This window comes from Hemicordylus capensis, chromosome 2 (assembly GCF_027244095.1).
Source record: "Hemicordylus capensis ecotype Gifberg chromosome 2, rHemCap1.1.pri, whole genome shotgun sequence".
Lineage (NCBI taxonomy): Eukaryota > Metazoa > Chordata > Lepidosauria > Squamata > Cordylidae > Hemicordylus > Hemicordylus capensis.
Window position 1 is genome coordinate 139,100,649 of NC_069658.1, and position 20,438 is coordinate 139,121,086.

The window sequence follows — 20,438 nt, forward strand, 5'->3', positions numbered from 1 at the left end:
ACACAAGCAACAGGTGTCTTTTAGAGCTATCCTCACTACTGCATCACAGTCATGCAGCAATAGCTGGTGGGGACATTGCATTATGGGTGAAAAATATGGTGGCTACCAAGAAGTGCCACTGGCAGTTGCTGCCTTCGCAGCCAAAGGCAACCTCCACAAGGATTTGAAGAAGGCACACAACTTTGGGCACTGGGCAGGGCCTCAGGATTCAACTGTGGACCTTCCACTGCCTGAGTTGGCTGACCTGTGGCAATGGGCCCAACTTAGCCACTGTCCCTCAGTTTTAGGACTCCCTGAACCAAACTATAATAGGGTATAATATTGCTAGCCTACTTAGGAAGCTGTCTTATACCAAATCAGACCATTGGTTTACCTAGCTCAGTATTACCTATACTGACTAGCACCAGCCCTCCAGGGTTTCAGATGGATTGATCTCAACCTTACCTGGAGATGCTGGAGAGGAGAGAAGAGGATGGGGAGAGGAGAGCTGGTCTTGTGGTAGCAAGCATGACTAGTCTGCCCTGGTTGCATATGAATCGGAGACTAGAAGTGTGAGCACTGTAAGATCCTCCCCTCAGGGAATGGAGCCGCTCTGGGAAGAGCAGAAGGTGTCAAGTTCCTTCTCCGGCTTCTCCAAGATAGGGCTGAGAGAGACTCCTGCCTGCAACCTTGGAGGAGCCACTGCCAGTCTGTGTAGACAATACGGAGCGAGATGGACCAATGGTCTGACTCAGTATATGGCAACTTCCTATGTTCCTATGCCAGATATTGGACCTGAGACCACCTGTGTACAAAACTCAGTACACAAAACTGTGTACAAATCCACTGAGCTAAGGCCATTTCCTCATTCCTGCCACTTTGCAGGGTGGTTGTGATAAAACCTACTGGCAATCTATTCAAACTTACTGGCAATCTATCCCACCTCACACTTTCAGTACGAAAATGACTAATATTTATATACTGCTTTTCAACAAAAGCTCCCAAAGCAGTTTACATAGACATAAATAAATAAAATGGCTCCCTGTCCCCAATTTACAAACACCCAACTTACAAGCACCCTGTGCTTACAAACAAAGCTCCATTAACATATAAAATTAATGAAGTCCCCATGTTATAAATGCCAACCTGCACATACAAAGAAGTGGTCCCTCCTAGGAACTATATGTGTTCCAAGTTATGAATGCCCAACTTACAAACAAACTTTTGGAACACAGCCCATTGGTAAGTGGAAGAGTTGCTCTGCTGCCGCCACTGCCACTAATAGTGGCCGACACATGATGAGAAAATTCCTCAGTGTAGTCCCATTGAAATTAAAAGGACAAAAATTGCCCAGTGTGCCTTTTAATTTGATTGAATGAGACCATTTTGAGTAATTTTCCTCATCATGACAGGCAGTAAAAATCCAGATGCATGCATGTAGCTGTGTAAATGAAGGGAATAGACCTACTGTAGAGTTACAGTCTGATGGCCCTGCTCTGGGAAATTGTGTGCATTGGGTTCCTGTCTTGTTCAATAGAGCAAGGATTCTATTTCATTTTACATTTTCCTTGTGCTGGTAAAGCTTGAATAATGTTGCCCAAAAGATGCAATTAAAACTTTTAACGTTGTGCACAGTTATAGAGCATGAAGAAAGCAGGACAGCAATCTGAAATACAAGTCTGGGCGAATCCTAAACTAGTTGGAGAAGTCTAGTTTAGAATGCCCTGTAATAACACTGGTTTCTAAGTTAGGGTGAATTTATGATGGAGTGATCCAGGAAATTATGGGTGTTGTGGTCAAACAGCTGAACAACAATACTGCCTTTTCCCTACTTCCTTCCTCTTTCCATTCACCTTCCCCCCCCCCTTCCCACATTAGTTTGGCTGAGAATTAGAATTGACTGACTTCTTGACTAATGACGTGCACATGTGAGTAGGGGTTGTGGGCATGCAGCAGCATCCCTTGGAACCTTGCTCAACTCTCCCTCTGCTTTTGTGCAAAAGAACTAAGAGTCCGGAACACTTTCCAGGATTGGAGGATTCTTGGTAAGAATCTGTCTGTGATGTCTTTCCAATCTTAAGTGCTTCTGGTGAGGGCATGGTCTGGACCAGGGGTGGGCAAACCTGGCCCTCCAGCTGTTGTTGAACTACAGTTGTGACTGGGGAAGATGGGAGTTGTAGTTCAACAATAGCTGGAGGGCCAAATTTGCCCACCCCTGGTCTGGACTCTTATCCTTCTTGTACAACGCTGCGAGTGCAGAAGCACAAAGAGAGTTGCATAAGGGGTGCTATTGCGCACACCCAGCCTGTGTGTGTACTTTATTAGTCAGGATGTCAGCTACTGAGAGGATCTTCAGGAATTCTGTGTTAGCAGGAGAAGAACGCAATAGAGCCAACAGAGGGAAGTTCCATTTATGTCTTGGGTTGCTAAAAAAAAACATTTAAAGCAAGGCACAAATCTCCTTGGCAACCAATGAAAATAAAATGCTTGTTACTGATCTTGAGGTAAAGATGGAAACTAAGAACACTGCTATCCTTCAATACTGGGTGCAACTTCAAGATCAGTGGGTCTGTTGACTGGTGTTGCATTTGGAAGGTCAAAAGAGAAGCTCCAAAAATTAGTATGTATTACTGAGTCAAAAAAAGAAAAAGAAAAAAGGAATGGAATGGAATGCAGAGAAGAATATATAGTAATAAATAATAATAATAATTAATAATATTGGACTAGAACAAATCCCAGCAAGTTCTGAGCCTATTGGCTCCAATCACGGAGGAGTATTTTGATTCTTTGATTCAGCTCTCTAGGTAATTCCAAAAAGCTTTCCTTTATGGCAACAAGTTTGGAAGAAAATTATGACATGGAGGTCATGGCAAGAGGAACCCATAATGCTTGTGTTTCTCTGCAGCTATAGCAATAGCAATAGCAATAGCACATTTATATACCGCTCTATAGCCGGAGCTCTCTAAGCGGTTTACAATGATTTAGCATATTGCCCCCAACATTCTGGGTACTCATTTTACCGACCTCGGCAGGATGGAAGGCTGAGTCAACCTTGAGCCCCTGGTCAGGATTGAACTTTTAACCTTCTGGTTACAGGGTGGCAGTTTTACCACTGCGCCACCAGGGGCTATGAACTTTGGTTTATGCCCGCAGGGCTGCTCAACATTGGCCCTCCTGCAGATGTTGGCCTACAACTTTATCATAATCCCTGCTATTGGCCACTGTGGCTGAAGATCGTGGGAGTTGTAGTTCAGAAACAGCTGGGGGGCCTAAGTTGAGCAGGTCTGGTTTATGGGAACTCCATGGTTTCTTTGGTTTTGAATGCATCCAAACCCGCACGCTCCCTCCTCTTTCCTCCTCGACTCCATTGTTGAGTTGTAACACAGATATTTTGATTTATTTATTTATTTATTTTTACATTTATATCCCGCTCTTCCTCCAAGGAGCCCAGAGCGGTGTACTACATACTACAAACCCTGTGAAGTAGGTTAGGCTGAGAAAGAAGTGACTGGCTCAGAGTCACCCAGCAAGAATCATGGCTGAACAGGGATTTGAACTTGGGTCTCCCCAGTCCTAGTCCAGCACTCTAGCCACTACACCATGCTGGCTCACCACACTTATTAAATTTACATCCTGCCTGACTCCAGAGGCTCTAGGTGGTTCACAGAAATACACAACTTTCATCTTGAATCTGGTTGAAACACAACTCTCATCTGAACCTGAAGCTGTGCTTTAACTGTGGTTTACAAATCATGATTAAATCAGCATTTGAAACCAGAATTGAATTTCTGTTTAATTGTGGTTTGTAAACCACAGTTAAGACACGGCTCCATGTTTGGAGGAGCCCCAGAGTTGTGTTTTGATGCTGGTGGATGCAAGCAGAGGAGGGGAAGGAAAGCGGGAGGGTGGAGTATGTGGATTCTCTGTGTGGGTTCTTGCCACATTCCCAGCATAACAAATCATGCTTTATTTCAGGGCTGTACCACTTCTGGCCTTCTAGCTGTTGTTGGACAAAAATTCCTATCATCCCTGACTATTGACCACTGTGGCTGTGGATTATGGGAGTTGTAGTCCAACAACAGCTAGAGGGTTGAAGTTTGTGGGGCGGGGGGCATAAATCAACTGCTCCATGAAATTTGATGAATGTTCAGCAAATGACCTAAAACTGGGAGCTGAATGAACAGCATATTGAATGTTGTTCTTTAATAAGACAATATAAATGACCTTAGTAAGCACACAAGTACAGTAAATGAGCTCTAAACCGACACACTAGCCACAGTTTATTTCCCAGCTATTTTAATAGTTGTTTATATTTTCTGTGATTTGGCATCTGGAAATGTAAGAAGCATCTGCCAGTTATCTAGGTCAAGTTACTCTCACTGCATTAAAACACCAACAGCATTCTTAGTCATCATCTTTGGCCTCCCTGCCTTGTGACTTGAGACACTCTGGTGGACAATAACATGGAATGTTCTTTTTCCACCCAGAGGTTTTGCAACCAACTGGCAGAAAGGTAATTATGGTTGTTTTGCATAAAGAAATCAAGAACAATGCCTGTGAGGCTGTAATCCACCAATCTGCTGCTTTAGGCAGAAATAACATTGTAGCAAACACATGAAACCCAGTCCATGTATACAGTATGGTAGCATTGCTGTCCCTGACTCCTTTGCATTGCCACTTCTACTAATTGCTCAGGGCACATGATGCATTAGTACCTGAGAATCTGCTTCTGCCCACACACTTAACCGTCTGGGTTGGCTTTTGCATGAGGGCACCATTGATTAGAGGTCAGTTCTGTGCTTCACTCAACGTGTCCTACCTATCCTTCCTTTCCCCCATTTTGTGTTCCTCTAGCCTTTCCCACAACTACCAGCCACAATCAACTATGACCTATCATCTCCAGCTGTTGATGGACTACAACTCCCATCACCCACAGCCATGGCCAATATCCAGGGATGATGGGAGTTTTAGTCCAACAGCTGAAAGTCTGAGGTTGTGCACCCCTGCCCCAGACAGTTGGTCATCTGGTTTTCTTGCCTTCTGTTTACCTTTATAGGCTGTTGCTGTCCATTTTTCCCCCTTCCTCCTCTTACTCTCCCACCCTCTCTGCTATATGGTCATGGTGCCGCTGATGATGCAACTCACAGTAGGCAAATTATAGCTCATCAGCTGAAGACCTCTATCCATACCCAGCCTTCCTTTTCCTTGCAAAACCAGCTGACATCGAAGATCCATACCTCCACTGCCATCTCCTCACCTCTTCTGAGATCCAGCTGCATGCCTTCTCAGTGTCCAGTGGACCTCCCTCTCCAGGGCCTCCCTCCGCAACTCCACTTCCAATGAGACAAGCCAGTGTCTCATGGTCTGATGCCTAGTACAGTCTGATGCTGCTAATCAACATGTATTTAGTGCCGGCAGTGTGCCGGCATCCAGGACAACTACCCCATTTGTCCAATGGATGGATTTGCCTTGCCTTTGGTAGTCTTCTGGGGTTCAAGTTAGCAAAAGCCCATCCTGAATAACCACAACAGCTGCTCTTAAATATACCGCTTGGTACAAACTCATGAATTTTGAATACATTCAAGTGAGGCTTGCTGAGAACCAGTGTTCCCTGTAAGAAGGGATCCCAGATGTCATTGACTGTAGCTCCCAGAATCCCTATCTGCAGTGGGCTTTGGCTGAGGAGGCTGGGAGTTGTAGTCAAGAACACCTGGGATTTTCTGTTAGAGGGAACACTGCTGAGAACCCTTCCTTCCATCCATTTGTCTGATTTGCTATGAAATGAATTAGCGCCCCTGTGCCTCTGTGTAAGAACTACTACTATAATTATTTATATACCACTCTTCAACCAAAGTTCACAAAGCAGTTTACATAGAAAAATGAATAATACATAAATAAAATGGTCCCCTGTCCCCAAAGGGCTCACAATCTAAAAGAAACATAAGGCAGATACCAGCAACAACCACTGGAGGGATGCTGTGCTGGGGATGGATAGGGCAGTTGCTCTCCCCCTGCTAAATATAAGAGAATCGCCACTTTAAAAGGTGTCTCTTTGCCAGAGGTGCACCTAGGTAATTTTGGAGCCTGGACCTAAAGGCCTCTGGAACCCCCCCCCACCCCACTCCCCTGCAAATTAAGCATCATTATGCTCAGCTGGGTGACCACACCACTCGGGACAGACTAAAGAGGATTTGGGGGCTCCTAGGGGGCTGTGGAGGCCCTGGACTTTGACCCCAAAGTCCAGGGGTAAGAGCATCTCTGCTCTTTGCTCAGTTAGCAGGGATATGCTAAGCACCTCGAAGGGCATGATCAGTTTAGGACCTTTAATCTCTACGCTTATGCTTCATAGGTTTAACCTTATACCTGTTTGGGTTTAACCTTAATGATTAAAGAATCTCTCTGGAGAAATAAAGCCAGGCTCTGCAGCAATTCATTTACATGCTGTGTGAATACGCTAGCTAGGCTGTGAAGGAGCTACTTTTTTTATTACAAAGGGGGCCAATATTTGGAGTCAGCTTCTGATTCTGCCTCAGACTTTCTCTGGGACCTTGGAGTAGGTTTCTAACTTCTGTTTCATTCCACTGCCTTTCTTTTAAAATGTGAGGCATGGTGTGGATTTTGTGTGCTTTCATCCTTCAGACTGGAAGTACAATAGCATGACACATTTATGCATTGTCTGGCATAGATCCTGATCAATGGATGCTAGACATCAGAGCATGCAACTTGCGCCTTTTGATGACATGAGGTTTATTTAAAACTTTAAAATGCTTTTCTGTATTGAAGGCAACTCCAGGTAACATTCTCCAGGGTGACTGTGAGAGCAATAAGAAGAATGGAGGATGTGTGATATTTTGAAATCCTCTGTAATCTTGACGTCCCTTTGATCCGAGCTTGTGTGTGGGTAGAAGATCCCAAGATCATGTGATTGTAGGGAAGAAGTTTCCTGACTTCCTTAGCTGAGCCAATCCGGAAATTTCTCTTCCACCCCCAAGAATTTTGCAAAAGGCATGTGTCATGTGGGCAAGAATTCATATGTATGTGTGAGAATTACAGGCCACCCTATGAATTACAATAGCTTTTGTACACCACAATGTGAGAACTGAGGCTCCCCCTCTCCACCCTTACAAGATTATCTTTTTTTAACAACTGATTTGGAGAGGATACCAAAACAGCACTTTCTACTCTGGCCAGGAAGTCCTAGGGCCAAGCAACACGTTGCATTAATACGAATTTGACTAATATTTACAAAAGTTCCCAAAGCAGAACTTACATTGTTATAAATATATAAACAAAATGGCTCCCTGTCCCCAGAGGGCTCACAATCTAAAAAAGGAACATAGGATAGACACCAGCAACAGCCACTGAAGGTACTGTGCTGGCGGTGGATAGGGCCAGTTATGCTCCCCCCTGCTAAATAAAAAGAATCACCACTTTTAAAAGGGGCCTCTTTGCTCAGTTAGCACGGGGCACCTGCTAATTAATAGGGTCAAATTAAGTGTGTGTGTTCCCCCCCAGACTTAAATAGCAGCTGCTGAGGTGACAACCAGGATTGGGACCATGGCATGGGGGAAGCTTTAATTCTCTGCTCCCCACTGTAGTTCTGATTCAAATGTGGGTGTGTGGGTGTCTGTGGCTGTCATTTGACACCAATGGGAGCTTCCCTCTCAGGACAAATAGCAGCCACAGAGGTCTTGGTATTAATCCTGATTGCCCCCTCCCCCACAGCTGATATTTAAGGAAACAAAGAAACATTTGAGCAAATAAACAGGGGGCAAACAATCACGTAGAACCCCAGCACAGTATTTGTGCTGTGGCTGTGGCGGGTGTCCATCTTGTATTTTTTTTCCTAAGGATATTATTATTAATCATCATAAATTGCTTTGAGAACATTTTCATTGAAAAGCGGTATATGTGCAATAATAGTAGTCAGTCAGTAATTTGGTTCTCAGGGAGAACTTGGGTGAGGGAGGGGGTGGGTTTTTTCTTTTCTTTTATTTAAATTTTAAAATGCTTTTATTAGTATCACAAGTAGAAGCAGAAAGGTTACATCTCTGAGACGCCAACAAGACCAAACAAGTTTACATGCAAAGTCTATCCTTCAAAACCAAAATGAAGGAAAAATACAGTAGTGTTAGTTGAATCTGAAGGGTCCTAAACTAGGCATCAGACATCAATAGCAATCAGTAAAGAATCTTGATCTCCACCACGGGAAATTAGAAAAGAAAAAGTCTGTCCCAACGTGATTGATCATCCCACTATCAAATGGTTTGAGAAGGAGAGAGCCAACCCAACTATGATATATAAAGTAGATGTGATACAATTATTTCGAACTCAGGGCAAAGCATCTCCAGTACTCTGTGGTTTGAGCATCACAGACACAAAAAATGATATTAGGTAATATTGATAAGATTCTGTATTCTATAGGGAGGGAAGTCATTTGGTTCTCAGGGAGAGCATGAGTGAGGGAGGGGTGGGTTTTTTCTGCTCTGCTGCTGCTATCTCAATCAGGGGTGGTGGTTCTTTCATGAGGCAAGGTGGTAGGCAGTTGCCTTAGGCAGCAGGCGACTGGGATGCCAGAAGGGTGCCAAGATGCCCCCAATACTGCCATTGGGGCAGCTCTTTGGGATCCATCTGACCCTTGCAAGCTTTGCAAGGAGTGTGGGGAGAAGAAGAGAGAAGACCCTCCTCACACTCCTTCCCTCTTGTCCTCACATTCCTTGCAAAGCTTGCAAGAAGCACGAGGAGAGAAGAGGAGGTTGTTGGCAAACGTCCCTCCTCCCTGCCCCTGTGCCACTTACAGGCTTGCCAAGGTCAGTATTTGAAAGGGGGCCAGCCCCCACGGGGAGTGTGAGGCAAGACAATATTTGGCACCTTATCTCAGGTGCCTCAAACTAGTCCCATCCCACGGGTAGATTGTGCCAAGGAGAGTTCTGTTCCATGGGCATCTGCTGGACCTTTTCTGGAAGGGACCTGCAATTCCATGCCCCCTTTCCTGGGAGTAAGCCACACTGAATTAAATAGGACTGGCTCAATCTGGCAGGGGCGGAAGGATGACCCCATTGCCCTCCTTCAGATGCCCTTGTTCTGGTCACATGTTCCCTCCTGATGCAGAGCCTATAGCAACAGCACAAATGGAAAAAAAGAGACGGGGACATGAACAGACTCGGGGATGAGAAACAGAGGATGAAGGCAGTCAGATAACACAAGAGAAAGGAGCGCAGGCAGAATGGGGACATGGAGATGAGAGAGCCGAGATGCACCTACAGAAGGCCAAGATGCACCCACAGAGAAGAAAACGTGCACAACAGTCTCTCACACGCGCACACAACCCACTGAGAGAGGCAGAGAAGGAATGTATCACTGTTGGCTGAGTCTGAAAGATCTGGGCCCAACCAGGGCTATTCTGGCAAGCAGTCAAAGCCCCCCAAACTGGCTGAGCCAGCCAAACTCTTGAGGTACTACTACAAATATCAGGAGATACTTTTAAGCTAGCAGCCACCTAATGGCTCAGTGGGGAAGTAACCTGCCTAGAGAGCAGGAGGCTGTTGGTTTGAATCCCCGCTGGTGTGTTTCCCAGAATATGGGAATCTCCAGTATCGGGCAGCAACTATATAGGAATGTGCTTAAAAGCATCACCTCATATTATGCGGGAGATGGTAATGGTAAACCCCTCCTGTATTCTACCAAGAAAACCACATGGCTCTGTGGTCGCCAGGAGTCGACACCAACTCGATGGCACAATCTTTCCTGTCCTACTACTAAGCTACCTCCAGAGGCACCCTACTAAGTCTTTCCCCCATGTGCCACTCTTTGCCCCCTGACATACTACCTGCCTCTCACCATGTCAGCCCCAACATCCCTTTTGTTCTTTTCCCACTGACCAAAGGCCACCATGCCAACACATCCCACTGCTGGGTAGTGCTGCCAATTTAAGGAGAGGAGAGGGTGATGTTGGGGCAAGGCTGTAGCAGTCGTCATTCGCTCAGTCCTTTCGTCCTCATAAGGGTCTGCCCCTGAAGGCAGTTCAGCAGTTTGCAGCACGGAGAATGGCAGAGGTGCGATGGGCTTCCCTGGGTCTGAGAAGTTCCCCTAAACTATGTTTGGCCGCCTCACTTTAGTCACTGCACTGCATTACCTCTTCCTCCTTTTATTATTTTTACCAGTTGAATTTACAATCACTTTGGCAGCTTCCTTTGTCACTCTTAGTACCATTGTAGTAGTATGGGGAACTGGGGCTGGAAGATAGATGACTTGGCCAAGGAAAGCCAGTGAGTGCATGGCAGTGCAAAGATAGACACCCCCTCCAGATGTCTGCCAAAGGTCCCTTTCTTATGTCACTTCCTCCTATACCACCAGAGTGAGCTGGGAAGCTCTTGTCTGCCCAGGAAGGGCCTTGCTAGGGCTCCTACTCATGCCAGTGTTGCCCCAGTTGTGAGAGCATATGAATATATGAAGCTGCCTTATGAATATATGAATATATGAAGCTGCCTTATATTGGCAGCTTTTGGTCCATCTGGATAAGTATTGTCTACATTCCTGGCAGCTATTTTACAGGATTCTATATAAGCTATAGGAGCCAGGGAATTAACCTGGGACCTTCTGCATGCAAAGCATGCACTTGACCACTGAGCTATGGTCCTATCCCCAATGATATTGGCATGGAGGATAATCTGGGCTTTTCCCATGTGGCCAGCAGTTCCCATGCCACCAACATAATGAAAAAAGTATGTGGGAGGTGGTGGCAGCGGTGATGGTGGTGGAAGTAGTAGAGGTAGGATCTTCTTATCAATGGTTGTGGCTCCAGTTTCATTTGCTCCCTTTCAAGCTCCCAGACATGGCTTTGAAGAACAACTTGGTTGGCTTGATCTCCCCAAGTATGTTCTCTCTTTCCCCCTTGCACACTAAATCAGCAAGTGTGCTGTTAAGCAGCCCTGAGACAATCTCATCCTCAAGTAACCTCCTGTGAGCTCTAGCCCAAGGTTTGCTTGAAGCCTTCTGGAGACAGCAATTATTTCACTTGTAGAACAAAAAAACAAAAAAACCCTACAGGGAAGGGAACGTGTAACCAGAGAACTGGGCTAGAGAGCACTGACCGACAGTAACCCCAGAGCTGTTCATGTTTGGGAGAAGAATAGGAAGTGTTTCTTTCTTCCCTCTTCATACGCCTTAGAGCAGACTGGTGCCCTGCCAAGTCAGGCCTGAATAACACAATAGTAACGCTGAGTGGCATTAAAGGAGTGGGGTGGGGGTGGGGAGTCTGTTCCTCAGAGCATGCAGTATCTCTGCCTTTCCCCCTCCCTCCCACCGCAGTCCAGCTCGGTGGAGATTTATGGAGTTCTCTCATTCCAGGCCTCTTGGCATTCTGAGTGTTGTTTCTTGTAAGCTGTCGAGCTAATTAACATTTTAAAAACACCAGACCGACTTGCAGACCAGCAGCAGCTGCTGCCCTCTCGGACTCTGGCAGTGTGAGGGGATGCAAGCTACTAAGGCTGCTGTGCCATGTGTGCTCTTCAGAATCTCAAACGTTTTGCCATCAGCCAGCGGGCGTATGAAGTCTTCGTCACCTTGTGGTTTCCACAGGTCAGGAAATCCAGCAGATGTGCTTTTATTCCAACTGATGAATTTTTTAAAAGTACACGATGAACGCCTTTTGAGTCACACAGGTCTCGTTTTCAGGCAGGGTGTTCAAGCATGGAGGGAAGTTGTGCCCATCCTTAATTATGTGCAGAACATGGAATTTAGACTGTGATTATTAAGTTATGTTCCAGGCCAGCGGACCTCAGAGCTCTTTGGAAGCCCATAAGGGATTCCTAATGAAATCCTGCTATGGAAGGCAGTAGCGGCAGACAAGCTTTCCAAGGGAGTTGGCGGGGGGGGGGGGGGGGCGTTGTTCATTCTCAGTCCATGCAGGATGACAGAGGTCTGGCCAGCATCATGGCTAAGGACGCTCATCATGTGGGCTTGCTCACCCATGTCAGAAGCCAAAAAGAGACACCAAGGGCTGCAGCATAGAGCCTCTCCACATGGAAGCCATTTTCCAGCAGCAAGCCTGCCTCTCTCATCATGTTTCAATCCAGCCTAAGCAGTGTACAGATTCCGGGAGGCCTTTGTAACAGGGTGGTACACAGAACCAGTTTTTGCAGTTTGGTCCGAATTCGAATCAAATTTGGACAGGACAGTGGTCAGCGAACCCGTTTGGTCGGACCGACCAGACATGCTCAAACTGGTTCGCCGGTTTGAGCAGCTGCAAAGGGGGGGATCCGATGAGGTTTCCCCTTTGCTTCTGAAGTTAAAAAAGGTTTTGTAAAGGGCGAAGGGAGAGCAGCAAGCGAGAGGTGCCTTTTCAAATTCAAATAGGAGGCACTTAGCGGCAGGCCTGCAGTGCCCCCGATCCTCACAGCAGTGGCAGTATCTGACCTCCACACATGCATGGAGGCCATTTGCATGGTCAGAGTGTTGCTGACCATGCCACAAACGGCCTCCGTTCTGACCACTCCAATGGCCTCGGCACATGCACAGAGGCCAGATATTGCCGCTGCTGCGGGGATGGTGGGGGTGGGGTGCCACAGGCCTGCCGGTAAGCACCTTCTGTTTGACTTTTAAAGGTGCCTCTCACTCCCCCACCCCCCACCCCCGTCGCCCTTTACAAACCCTTTTTTTACTTTGGAAGCAAAGGGGAATCCTCACTGGATTCTCCTTTACAGCCGCTTGAACGGATGGATTGGTCTGCTGGCAAATTGGGTTCCATCCAGTTCAGTCATGAACCAGACCTGTCTTGCAAGGGCCAGTGCAGTCTGCGATCGAACGGGTCAAACCAGCCCGGTTCGCAGCAGACCGCTTCAGTCGCGGACGGGTTCAGCACACCAGTTTGTAAATGTGCATTTCTTCTGTCCTGAGCCGCCCTTAAAAATACTGCTTGGGAAGCTTTTCAGTGGGATGCCGCTTGTGTAGGGAAGATCTCTCTGTGTGGAGGGTACGTATGACCATCACATCACAAAATCATACCTTCCTGTAGCAGTTTATCAAGGTTTGTAGGTTTCTTTATCAAATTGGGGTGTTGAGGAGCTTGAGTGAAGTATGCAAAGAATTTCAAAGGAAGTAAAAAGAGTTTGATTAGATTTCTTGTAGGTAGAAGAGACTCGCTTGTCACATTCTAATATTGTGTTGCCAGCAGGTTGCACCTAAAAGAAAATTTCAGAGTGAATTTGGTGGTTCCGGCTTCAGGGAAACATCTAGGGCATTTTAAAAGTAGCCAATTAACAAAAACCTATTGATATTTTTTAAAGATATGCGATACTATATTAATAAACAAAACATATAGTATTTTTTCTTGTTCCAGAATCTTACCTGTAATTCTTCTTGACTACTGTATCAGTGAGATATGGTTACTGCATATTTCACACTATGGCTGTGATCCAAAGCATTGTGTGCAGTGTTATGCTTATGAGAGCTTTTCAGCTCTCTCTTCCATTGGCAGCACCCTTTGCCTCCACTAAAGTCTGCCCTCTAGGATCAAAAGGACCTCCAGAGTGGCAGCCCATGAGGGAAGAGGGAGGGGCTCCTGGTGAAAGGAAGTATTACCTTTTCTTTCCCCATGAATGCACAGAAGCATTTTCTGCTAATTTATGGGTGGGATGGGGGTTGTATTGCACAGTGGGTTCATCTCTGGGACTCAATTCTATCACTTTTATTCCAGTTTTGTTGCCATGGCTTTCCCTGAACAACCTTAGTATGCATAGGGTGTTGCTGGATAATTCTCTGCTGGGGAATTACTAGATCTCCTTGCCACGCCAGAAGGAAAAACTAGTTCTCAAAGTTCTTTGGAGAGGATACATGACTATTTAACCAGTTTATGCCTGTAATGTAGACATGCCTGAGATTTTTTGATTTGCTTTAAGTTAAAAACAACACTTGGCTTTTCTTTTCACATGGCAGGTGTGAAGCTTCGAGATTTCCTGATTGCCAACGAGACATTCTCTGACTTCCTCACTCACAATGCTAGCCTACCACAATTTGCTGTAAATGAAATACTGAATGCTGAGGTCAACCTCCAACAGGTCAGTAACATCCCCATGTGTAACATTAGATGTATACAGTCAGCAGCAGGGACCACTTAAGGTCAAAACACATGCTACTTTAAATGTGTCTGTTGACTCTTCCCATCTCCAGACTGGAACTGCAGGTGGGGGTGGTAAGGAGGCTTTAACACTTTGCCCTCACTGTGATTATGATTCATATGTAAGCATTTTTCCGAATGTACATAGTGATCTGGGGCACATGATTTGGGTTGGAACCGCATTAAGGGGAGGGAAGGAAGGCCCCCCTACCCCCTACAAAATAGTTCCAGTCTGTTTCACACATCCTTAGGCATGCTATTTACCAAATATAAAACGGAGACATGCGGAGTCAAGAGACCCATTTAAAGTAACCTCTAGTTTGCCCCTTGTGGGAAAATATTATTTGTTTGTTTGTTTATAATACTATGAGGTGATTCTATGGGAGCCCAGCCTGGTTTCTGCTGCTTATGTGCAGCAAGGGGAGCTGCGCAGCTGCCAGCGGCAATGCGGCGGCAAGCCCGTTTATGGAGCCCGCCGCTTAACCCAGGTTTTGGGTGTGAGCGTGCCCCCAAAATGGGTTTATGGATTGTGTGTCTACCGTGGCTGCTCACTCCCACGGCGGACACACTGGGGGAGGGGAGGAGGGACCCTAAGAATTCACCACGCACTTGCGAGGTGTGTTACTGGGGCTCTGGGGGGTGTGGTGTCACACAGTGGTACGTCCGTTTGCCTAACCTCCGGAGCGTCCGAGTGAATTGCTGCCAGGCGCAGGAGTGCTGGAATGAAGCCGCCACTTGTCTGGGTGGGCAATCCACCCACCCGGGGAGGGGTGAGTGATCGTTTGAGGGGTTAGTCAAGCCCATTCTCCCCGCAGAACCCCTTTTTGGCTCTACATACTGATCGTGTGTGGAGCCTTTATGAGCTGTAAATACAAAGTAGAAAAATGGTTTCGTTGTAGTCCCAGGAGCGGTTTATGGATGGTATTTTGTAACCTCTGGTAAATATTTCAAGGTCATTGCATCTGGCTACTGGATGAAGGTGAAAGATCTTTGCAATTCAACCAAGCTGTCAGAATTCGTCACCATCAGAAACCCAGTGGTAGCTTTGGTCAGCGATGCTTTAATTTGCACCATGCCGAAGGAAAAACTTGCTTCTGCAGAGAAAGTGTTTCAGGAGAATATAGATGTCCTGAAGCCAATTATGGTGAGCATACTGTCTTTAGCACTTTATTTGTATTCCCAAACTGCAGTCCTAGTGTTGAGAGTTGCAGGAAATTGTAGTATGAATAATATATGGTGGAGAGGTCTATCGATGGCTACTAGTCTGGTGGTTATAGGCCACCTCCAGTCTCAGAGGCAAGATGCCTCTAAATACCAGGTGCAGAGGTGGAACAGCAAGAGAGAGGGCATGCCCTCACCTTTTGCCTGTGGGCTTCCCAGAGGCATCTGGTGGGTCACTGTGTGAAACAGGATTCTGGATTAGATAGGCTTTGGGCCTGATCAGTAGGGCTGTTCTTATGTTCTTAGCATTCAGTGGTACACAAGGTTCCATGTTCCTTTATTGATTCCGTGCTGATTGTTAGAGGCCTGTTGCTAAAGATTTAGATGACTATTTCAAAATGCAAAGTGATTCCTCACCTTTATAGGTCCTCCTAGGCATGTGCCACTTTCTTCTCCAACCATCCTCTCTTCCCATTTTCCTTCTCTGAGACTCCTTTTTTGTTGTTGTTCCTCTCTTCTTCTCCCAGTGCCTCTGGGTCAGTCTCTTCTCCCAAGTTCCAGTTCTCATTTTCTCTGCCCCCTTGCTCTCCTTAGCATGTTATCTTCTCAAACCTCTGGTTCATGATTTCCTGGGCACATGCTTCTTCTATCCCTCCTTTCCTAAGACCCACTGTCTCTTATGATCTTAGCAGCTTGACCAATGGCAACCAGAGACCCCCTTTCCTACTTCATATCTCTGTGACATTAGGGTGGGTCAGCCAATCACTATCAGGGGCTTCTTCATCATCATCATCATCATCATCACTGGAACATAGAAAGCTTCCTTATACTGAGCTGGACCATTGGGTCATCTAGCTCAGTATTGTCTACATAAGCTGGCAGCAGCTTCTCCTTAAGTTACGGGCAGGAGTCTCTGTCAGCCCTATCTGGAGATACCAGGGAGTAGGGATGTGCACAAACCAAGATTCATGCACTGGTTCAGTGCCGTGGGGAGGAGAATAGCGAGTGGGATTTTCGAAAAAAAAGATGTTCTCCACCACTGCATGCAGCTTCGTGCTGCAGCAGCGCTCATCCCAAGTACCCATGTATGCTGGCGCCACACACAGGTTTTGGGGACAAGCGCGGCTGCAGCAAGAAGCTGCATGTTGTGGTGGAGAGCAGGTAAAGATCCAACTGGCCGCCCCCTACCCCCTGGCACTGAACCAGTTCAGACCTCATCTGAACCAGTCTGGCGCCGAACCAATGCACGAATCTTGGTTCATGCACATCTCTACCATAGGGATGCTGCTAAATGTGGCATCCCCATGGTGAGTCAGCTTTTCCCTTAATAACTACTTACCATGTGATGCAGACGCTATGAGCATAGGAACATAGGAAACTGCCTTAATGAATCAGACCATTGGTCCCTCTAGCTCAGTATGGTCTACACAGACTGGCAGTGGCTTCTCCAAGGTTGCAGGCAGGAGTCTCTCTCAGCCCTATCTTGGAGATGCCAGGCAGGGAACTTGGAACCATGCTCTTTATCATCATCATCATGAATATTTATACACTGCTGAAAAGCTCTCAAAGCAGTTTACATAGAAAAAGGAATGATGATTCCCTGACCCAAAAGGGCCCACAGTAAAACCAAACAAAACAGTAGGACAAATTAGACACCAGCAAAAGCCACTGGAAGACCCTAAGTGGTGCTGTAATAGGAAAAGTTGTTCTTCCTCTTCTAAAAAGAAAAGAGCCACCATTTCAAAAGGTTCCTCTTTAGCCCAATTAGCAGCCATTACAACTCCGCGGACTGCATTACAATACAGATCTGTAGAAAGGAATATATATGGAGAATGAAGATGGCTCTGTGATCAAGGTTGTCAGCTGCAGCCTCAAAGTTTTATGGCTTAGGATTTAGATGTCTCTCAGTCTTCAACAGTCCTCTTCAGTCCACACTGCTGTTCAGCAGTCATCTGATCCAACAGCTGGAGAAATCAAAGAAGACTGAATTTGCCACTATCCCAAGCAGTGCCTAAAGATCATGAGCCATAGACAATCAGGTCATCAGCCCGATTAGCAGATTTGTGTTCCATTTCTGCAATGAGGTATTAAAAAGGGAGACGCCTGGGTGTCTCGTCTGTCCACTGATCTGAGGGAATTGTTTTCATGTTCTGTAGTGGCCAAAAAAGCAGGTTGCTTATTGTGTGTAATCTCTATGCCAGACATGAGTTCTCAAAATAAGGGTCAAGCATGTTTGGAAGTGTATTTATCTTTTCATCTGTTTTATACCGCTTCCTGATGCTTGAAGCATGAGTACAGAAAGACAGATTCTGTGTCTTCACACATGCACAGATTTGCGCACATGCATGCACGTGCGCGCACACACACATGTGTTTCTGTCAACCTTTAATAAAGCAACATATTAATGGCTTAATGTTGTACTTTTTGCAACGAGCATTCTTTATTTGACAGAGTCCTCTCTGTTGAAGAAGTAAAGCTGGCTCCCTGCAAAATATGATCTGCAAATTGAGAACCAGCCACAGGGACACATCTTTTATCCTCCCCTCTCTGGAGCAAATTCCCTCTCCTGTATGGATGTGCACGACCCAAGGTTTGTGCAGAGGTTTGGCACCATGGGGAGAGGCAGGCAAGTAGGATCCTTAAAAAGGAGGAGAGCAGGTCCCTTCCCCAAGGACCCCCACGTAGCATTGGCATGCACATTATTGCTGCTGCTGCTGCTACTACTACTACTATTATATTTATTTATTTGTTGAATTTATATACCGCTTAGTATAAAAATCTATAGGTGGTATACAGAATTAAAAATAAAACATACATTTAAAATTCATAAAAAGATAAAATCATGATAGATAAAAACACATTAATGACACATTAAAATTTTAAAAACTGAGCCTCCGTTGAAGGCCTGGGAAAACAGGTGCGTCTTCAGGGTCCTCCCAAAAGCAAACAGAGATGGAGATGCTCTTATTTCAGCAGGGAGCACTTTCCAAAGCCACACATGGCATCTACACATGCTTGGATGCCATTTTTGTGGTCAGCATGGTGTCGCTGGCCACACAAATGGCGTCCGCACATGCGTGAATGACATGTGCATACCAGCACCGCATGTGGGTCCTTGGGGACAGCGCTGTTGCAGCAGGAAGCTGCATGCAGTGGTGGAGATCAGGTAAGGAACTGCTCTCCTCCTTTTTAAAGATCCTGCTCGCCACTCACTGCTCCCCTCCCTGTGGTGCCGAACACGGATTCTTGTCTGAACTGGTTAAGCGTCAGACCTCTGCATGAACCTTAGTTTGTGCACATCCCTACTCTCCCTTTGCTTGTCAGCATTAACCATGACTGAGAATTACATGTTCACTGATGTTAACCATGGCTATGATAAACATGGTTCCATTCTGATTCTGATTTGATTTGAAGAAGGTTTGCAAACTGTGGTTCTGAGGTAACCTGCTTAGCATTTGTGCAGATGTAATTCGAAACGATGATTAATACTTAGAAGGGAAGGGAGGAGGAAATTGCTCCAGAAAAAGGAGCGGGGTGGAATGTACATCCTTGAGGCTGGCTTTCTTGTTCTTTCTTTCTTTTTGGAGGGCCAGGGTTATATCTGCATTTGTTCTCAGCTTAGCATAGGTAACAGTGTGCAATTATTTGTGTATAGATTGTCATCAGTGTATATGACACTCTGGTAATATAAGCAAAAAAGGCAAGTTTCTGACCAATAGAGCTTGTCATATAAATTTATCAGCAAGAGCCCACAAGATGACCCTCCCATTTACTCACCCACCTGCTCACAAGGCTCTGTTTATCAGGAGGGAGCTTGGTGATGGGTTTAGAAAGCTACTTGCCTGGAAGAAACTGTTACTCACCTTGGAGAAGTGGCTACTGTACAGCTGTTCTAAAAAGCTCAAGTTGGACCAAGCAGTTTAGAAGGGAAGGAGGCAACAAGACCCACACACCAGTGTTTGGCTAACTGCAAATCAAAAACCCTCTTTAGTTTTGATAGGTCACAGGGTACTCAAAATTAGACCTCAGTTGCTTGGCTCTCCTAGTCAGAAGCATAGGATATCTGACCCTGGAATCATATTGATGTCCCAGCTGGCATATAAAGGTCAGCTCCTTCCCAACTGTTGTTCTCTTTCTGCTTGGCCTCATACATTTTCCTTTGTCGTATGTTCTGAATGCACCGCTGCACAAAAGGGGTAGAATGTTTTCTGGTTTTATCTGCAAGGACATTTTAAAGGTCTCCCAGCCTTTAAAAGGCCTCCTAACCTGGATTCTCCCAAACCAGCATGCCCCTAGTTGCCCACTGGCCGGTTGGTAGTGCTTTGAGACAAGTGGGTGGGGAACCTTAAAATGGTTCCCATGGGCTGTTTCTTCTGCCACCTCTCCTTTGTAGACATCTATAGCCCAAGAGTGGCTAGAGCAGCTACCTTAGCACAAAATTTCATTTTTGTCTTATTTTGTGAGTGGTGATGAATACACATATAGCCCTGCTTAAGAATGATGTGCTTTGTCGTGGTTTGGGTGGTGGTGGGGGATGCCAAATAGCAGCTGAATTCAGGCTTTGTTACTAATTGTACTATTAATAGTGAAGGAAGTTGTGTACTGCTTACATAAAAGTGAGAGCCTAAACATAAAACACAGCCACCTAATGGCGCAGTGGGGAAATGACTGGACTAGTAAGCCAGAGGTTGCTGGTTCGAATCCCCGCTGGTATGTTTCCCAAACTATGGGCAACACCTATATCGGGCAGCAGTGATATAGGAAAGATGCTGAAAGGCATCATCTCATACTGAGTGGGAGGAAGCAATGGTAAACCCCTCCTGTATTCTACCAAACTAAACCACAGGGCTCTGTGGTCTCCAGGAGTCAACACTGACACACTTTACCTTACCTTTAAACATAAAACACACGAACAACCAAATAAAGTAAAAAATGTATCAGTTCAGAAGGTAAAAACTACAGTATAAGAAGCTACTCTTGGCTGCAACATATCTTCCCACAAACATTTTAAAAGAGTGTCAAAAATCCTTCAGCCAAACATCAACCCCTTTTGTATAGTATCAACACTCAAGAATAATCACAGGCAACAGAGGCACAGGGTAACAAAAACAAAACTAGAGCCACTGAAACACTGAAATATATATGGCAACAAAACAGACACTCGGAGACACAGAGAATAACA

At 45.8% G+C, this 20,438-nt stretch overlaps 1 protein-coding gene across 1 annotated transcript in view; it reads left to right on the forward strand.

The window, feature by feature from the left end:
* ABCA1 (ATP binding cassette subfamily A member 1) overlaps positions 1-20,438 on the forward strand; it is a 135,020-nt gene that overhangs the window by 50,922 nt on the left and 63,660 nt on the right. Inside the window, exons 6-7 of the mRNA XM_053303668.1 lie at positions 13,915-14,036; positions 15,048-15,239. Coding sequence (XP_053159643.1) covers positions 13,915-14,036; positions 15,048-15,239 — 314 coding nt within the window. The remainder of the gene's footprint in view (positions 1-13,914; positions 14,037-15,047; positions 15,240-20,438) is intronic.